The 5,840-nt window shown below is 39.8% G+C and overlaps 2 protein-coding genes across 2 annotated transcripts; one reads left to right on the forward strand and one right to left on the reverse strand.

The window, feature by feature from the left end:
• LOC109128164 (putative defensin-like protein 277) lies at window positions 842–1,207 on the reverse strand. Its single transcript, XM_019233982.1, has 2 exons — window positions 1,125–1,207; window positions 842–1,048 (listed from the first exon to the last, which is right to left on the reverse strand). Exons 1-2 carry the CDS (start codon window positions 1,205–1,207, stop codon window positions 910–912), a joined length of 222 nt encoding a protein of 73 aa, XP_019089527.1. The 3' UTR covers window positions 842–909.
• LOC104734091 lies at window positions 3,863–5,601 on the forward strand. Its single transcript, XM_010453595.1, has 3 exons — window positions 3,863–4,088; window positions 4,241–4,770; window positions 4,903–5,601. Exons 1-3 carry the CDS (start codon window positions 3,863–3,865, stop codon window positions 5,599–5,601), a joined length of 1,455 nt encoding a protein of 484 aa, XP_010451897.1.

Here is a 5,840-nt window from a genome sequence, read left to right on the forward strand (position 1 = left end):
TTTCAACTAAAACAGGTGATGATTGTATACAGCAAGTAAATACAAATAGACATTATTATATTGGAATTCATTTTTTTCTGTTCTAAATAGGATTAATTATGGAATATAATTTAGGTTTTTGAGTACTTTTTATAGCCTTAAAATAAATCTAAGGTCATCTATAGATTCATTCTCTAGTAGGTTCTTGTCAAACTGATATCTATTTTTTGGTTGTGTTCGTCTCTGACGAAAATTACCGATATTTTTTTATTGAATCTCGCTTAATTTATGTTCTAAAGAAGCTCCACTATATAGATGTCAATATTTAATTCCCAAGATTTCATTTTCAGTGTAAAAAACATATATTCTCATGTAAGCACTTGCCATTCAGAGTATTTGTTCAGTTACGAGGAAAGTGTCCATACTATATAGTACTCGAAATGTAATCCTACTCTAGCTCTCTTTTTTTTCCGAACTGAAATCATGTATACATCCGTGTTAATGTCTGCAATTAGCAATAGCATGATATAGTTCGAAGGTCATCAGACCCCGCTCCCATCCATTAAGAAGTTAAAGCATGTGTTTTATGCCACATGTTATATTATATATTATAGTATTTATAGAATATAAATACCGGTCCTGAAAGTCATAGTATAACATTTCCAATTTCGTAGTCATAGAAATACACAACACATATTTTTGGAAGTCTATTGATTCACTTGTTTGAAGAGGAAACTTTGTGAGAAATGTGTGGGGTTGAATTTAGATGGGAGAAACAAAGCATCAATGATAGTTTTTTTTTATTTTCAACTTTTTGTATATGATGGTAAGTGATTATCATAATTCTGTGAAAAAATTGCAATTGATAACTATTATCTTATTAGTTTTAAATATTATGATAGGTGTTGATATACAAAATATATGAATATATCATTCTATTACAAAACCATCTTTCTTCAAACAACAACATTTGCCTTTATTTGGGCCTGAAAGAATGCACCAGAATGGATCTTCCCCGCTTTTGCATATGTTGTTGCAGTCTTCAACAGTTACACATTGACCTTCGAAGATGTTTTGCTGGAAAAGAAATATATGAATTAACTCATTTTTCTAAATATAAATTTTTTGATATGAAGAAATAGAGGTCGAAAATATAACCATTTGATTGAGGAAAAATGAGACAAATAAGTAATAGAAGAGAAGCAAGTTGAATTTTTTGTTCGCACATTATTATTGTATTTGTAGCTGTTTTTCTCTAAATTAATCTAAGTTTTGTTTTGTTTTTTGTTTTGTTTTGTTTTTCTGGTTTTAGAGCAAATGGTAATCTCCCTTTATATATACCATTTGAGATTGCAAGAAGTCAACATATTATATATCTTACAAAAGTCTTGCACAAATTAGGCCAGTTCTAATAGCTTAGTCAAAATTAAAATATAGAAATAAATAAATGTAAAATTATATTGAATAGCACATAAAAGGTCCTAAATTACTCTAATATATCTTGTTTACTAAACCAAAACATAAATCTGAAAAATGACTTTAAACCCTAAATATATACTTCCTCTGTTTCACAAAGAGTGTCATTTTGACCAACTACACACAAATTAAGAAAAAATTGAATTATACATATATGCCCCTATTTAATGAGTAATTTATAATTGAAATTCAATAAGAAAAGCTTTGGGTAAAGGGTAAATTAGAAAATTTGATGTTAAAAATCACATTGGAAATACAAAATGACAGTCTTTGTGAAACAAATAAAAACTCTCAAAATGACACTCTTTGTGAAACAGAGTAAGTATTTTTTATTTACAACTGATGTCATTAATAATTAAGAATAGGAAACTAAACAATAATCTGACCGGAATAGCTAGAGTAAGGAGTACAAATTGAGTGCAAATTTTCCTTCTTCCGCTTAGTTTGAGTTCTTGAAAGACATTCTGATTTTGATTCTTTGTTTTGCGGTTCTGTAATTGGAAAATGGTTTCACGGTTCTATACTTGGATCATTAAATATTAATGGATGTCTCTCTTTTAAAATTTGAGGTGATTGTGAAACCTTTAAAAAACTTTTAATATGGAAATTGTCTAGTGTCTAACATTTTAACAAAAAAAAACTCTATATACAGTAAAACCTCTATAAATTAATAAAGTCAGGACCATAAAATTTTATTAATTTATAGAAATTTTAATTTATTGATAAATTAATAATTATTAATTTATAGAGAAACTTTTCTAATTTGGTAAAAAACTATTTTTATAAAAACAATTACAATAAAAATAACAATTATCATGTTTTGAAAATAGCACTCAAAGATTTTTATATAGTAAAATATTAAAAATAAAATCTAACAAAAATTAATGTGTAGAAATATATATATATATTCAGATAATTTTATATAATTATTAATTTATACTATTGATGGGATCATATATTTACAAATAAGTTTCAAAAAAATTATTATTTTATTATATTATCGAATAGTGTCCATAATTACACTAGTCCCAATTTGGGACCAAAGAAATTTATTAATTTATAGAGATTATTAATTTACCGAGTATTAATTTATAGAGGTTCTACTGTATTATTACATCATAGAGGTAGAGAACATCAAGTTTTAAAGGTATGGCTAGCTCTAGCAGGTTTCCTATCTGTGTCTATTTGATATGATATGATTTGTTTCTGTTGGTGCGGGAATTAGCACCCCAAACATACCGATCTAAACTTTATTGAACCGGTTATCTAAACCGGGAGCTCAACCTTAATTTGGACTTCATCTCTGAAGGCCCAAAAGTACCGAGAAGCCCAATGCCGAGGTGACAAACCGACGTCTCAACTCGCCCTGCGGCTGACCTAGCAAGAAAGGAAGGACTTTCCTAATCAGCTCGGCCATAATTCGGAAAGTGAATATATTCAGTAGATCTTCGAAAACCTATAAATAGAGGGCAATCCTCTTATTGTAAGATCATCCAGCAATTAATACAAAAACCCTAATTCCTCTTTATTCTTGAGCAAAACCCTAACTTGTTTTTCAAGAGATTTCAATTCCTCTTTGCTTGTTTACTTTGATCCGATTTCTTAGAGAGATAGTGCTATTGAATTTGTTTCCCCCTTAAAACAAATTCATTGTGTGAAACCCAGTTTCTACAATTGGCGCTGTCTGTGGGGACGCTAAGTTCTCACAGTCACTTCTCTTTTTAGATTCCTTCAAAAACAAGCAAGAATCAATACCATGTCTCCGGCCTCCAAAAATGGTGTAACCAACGCAGTTGCTCTGCAACAAGATCACCCAGTCACCGGAGCCACCGGCTTGCAAGACGTCGCTGCAAATCCAACTGGTAGCGCACCCACCGCACGTGTCTATGTCCGGACGGGCATCCGCCGCACCTCGGAGAACCCAGCAGACAACTCAACGGCACCCTCCGAGAGAGTAGAGGACGCCGAGGTACCCCACCACGGGACCCAGGAACCTGACAAAGTTCCAACAGTTGACAGATCAGTCGATAGACAAACTTCGTCCGCGCAAATCGCCTAACCTCCCCAGCTCGTATCCATGGACGACCTCCGTCACATGTTCGGAATGATCTCCAAGGATCTCTTTCAGGCGATCTCCGCAACAAACCAACGGTTGGACACGATGGAGCGCAGCGCTCCCCCGCCACTCCAGCAGAACGAGGTACCACCGCAGGAGGTTTGAAGGAATGATCCCCTAAACCGCCGCCTGTTTAGCGATCCGCCACCTTCGGTTTTCCAATTTCCAAGCCAGCGTGTACCATCGGTAATCGCCTTGGGAGTACAGCCCCACACCGGGCAGCCCTCTCACGGAGATCCGATCTCGCCTTCTTGTCCCGAGCTGGAGGAAATCCACCTCAAGATTAAGGCTATGGGGTCCCTCCTCCACCGAGCTGTGAGCTCGGCGCCAGAGATTGATAGGATGTTCGAGGCCACACAACGGAATCTATTTACCAAGCGCGTCTTGGAAACATACGTTCCAAATGTGAAGATAAGACTTCCAACCTACGATGGGACGAAGGATCCGATGCAGCACTTCACCTCGTTCATGGCTACTGTATCCAAGGCCAGATTCACCAAGGAGCAGAAGGACGCCGGTCAGTGTCAACTGTTCGTTGACAGTTTGATAGGAAATGCACTAACATGGTTCTCCCGGCTCCCTGCGGAAACAATCGACAGCTTCGCCCAGCTATCGACAGCTTCGCCCAGCTATCGACAGCTTTCTTACGAAATTATCGGGTCTTTATAGAATGCAACGTCTCCAGTGCCGAACTGTGGGAGATAGTCCAAGAGCCCGGCGAACCTCTGCGACAATACCTCACCCAATTCAAGGAAAAGTACGCCACCGTAACAGTCGCTGAGGACGTCGCGATCGCCGCCTTAAAAAAAGGACTCATTCCCGGCTCCAGACTGCATGTGGATCTCAATATCCGAGAAGCCAAGGACCTGGATGAAGCCCTTCATCGGGGGTCTCGTGTTGCTTACGTCGAAGAGGACGAGGAGAAACGGGCCACCAAGCCCCCTCCTCCACGCCCAGCTGCGTCAAAAGAAAAAAGCCGAGAAACCTATCAGGAGCCCCAGAAGCATCACGACCCAAGAGATCCCAAGCGCGGAGTGGTCAATGCAATATCCGAGGATGAAGGACAGAGTGCCGTCTCCCCCGACACACAGGAGGAACTCTACTGCAATTTCCATATGTTTGGCGGCCATTCGACGGCCGAATGCAAGCACCTGTCCAGTTACTTATTTGAGAAGTACCTATCCGGCGAAAAAAAAGCTGTCTATCAACCTAAAGCTTCCTGCAGCGGTCGCGGAGGCAGAGGTCGAGGAGGAAGATTCTGACGATCAAATCCTGGTCAAGGTCAGAAGGGCGTTAACCAATCAAGTAACGCACCAAGTGCTCCGCATCAGCCACCTCCCGTCGAGCAGCAAAATCCGGCGCCAGTGGAGGTCCTTCCAACACCGTCCAAGCAGAGCAAACAAGCAGCACCTCCGGGTCATATCTCTATGATCATTGGTCAGACCGATGAATGCACGGATTCTGTCCGAGCTCTGAAAAAGCGAGCGCGCCAGATTTGTAACGTTCAGGTGATTTCCGAAGAGGAGGCGCTAAGCAGTGATCCCATCACATTCACAACAGAAGACGCCAAGGGGATCCATCACCCTCATAACAACCCCCTAGTCGTAGAAGTCATGATGGGCGAGTTCGATGTAGAACGAGTCTTAGTGGATACTGGCAGCACGGTTAACGTTCTGTTCGTACAGACGTTGGAAAAAATAGGTGTCATACCGAAGCAAATCAAACCAGGAGCCAGAACGCTGACTGGGTATGATGGCGTAGCCAAAACATCGATGGGCGACGTGAAGTTGCAAGTCCAAACTGGTGGCGTAACACGTAAAACCAAGTTCGTGGTCATAGACGCCCCACCAATCTACAACGCCATCTTAGCTTCACCTTGGATCTACTCGATGCAGGCAATCTTTTCCACCTATCATCTCTGCGTTAAGTTCCCAACGGTTGCGGGAATTTATACGTTATACGGCGATCAAAAGATGGCCAGGACCTGTTCCGTTCTTGAGAAAAAGCAAAGGCGGAAGGACGACACGTAGCAATTACAGGGCGAGGACCACTTCGGTGACCCTCACAAGCCGGAGCGAGATCGGCTAAAAGCCACAGGATGCCGAATTATACAAGTCAACTTTGACGGAGCAAACCCCTCTCGAACGGTTGGAATTGGGGCCGAACTAAAGGATAGAATCAAAACCGAGCTGGTAGCATTTCTGAAATCGCGATCTTCGATGTTCACCTGGTCCACTAAAAACATGGTCGGCATTGATCCATCAGTCAC

The sequence above is a fragment of the Camelina sativa genome, chromosome 12, assembly GCF_000633955.1.
Source record: "Camelina sativa cultivar DH55 chromosome 12, Cs, whole genome shotgun sequence".
NCBI classification, from domain to species: Eukaryota; Viridiplantae; Streptophyta; class Magnoliopsida; order Brassicales; family Brassicaceae; genus Camelina; species Camelina sativa.

Bases quoted from the DNA above. Each gene is read 5' to 3' on its own strand.
- LOC109128164 (XM_019233982.1), bottom strand. From the start codon at position 1,207: ATGTGCGAACAAAAAATTCAACTTGCTTCTCTTCTATTACTTATTTGT. The intron at 1,049-1,124 runs CCTCTATTTCTT...CCAGCAAAACAT, and splicing joins TCAAATGGTTATATTTTCGA to CTTCGAAGGTCAATGTGTAA.
- LOC104734091 (XM_010453595.1), top strand. From the start codon at position 3,863: ATGGGGTCCCTCCTCCACCGAGCTGTGAGCTCGGCGCCAGAGATTGAT. The intron at 4,089-4,240 runs GTCAGTGTCAAC...GGGTCTTTATAG, and splicing joins CAAGGAGCAGAAGGACGCCG to AATGCAACGTCTCCAGTGCC. The intron at 4,771-4,902 runs GTCTATCAACCT...GCTCCGCATCAG, and splicing joins TATCCGGCGAAAAAAAAGCT to CCACCTCCCGTCGAGCAGCA.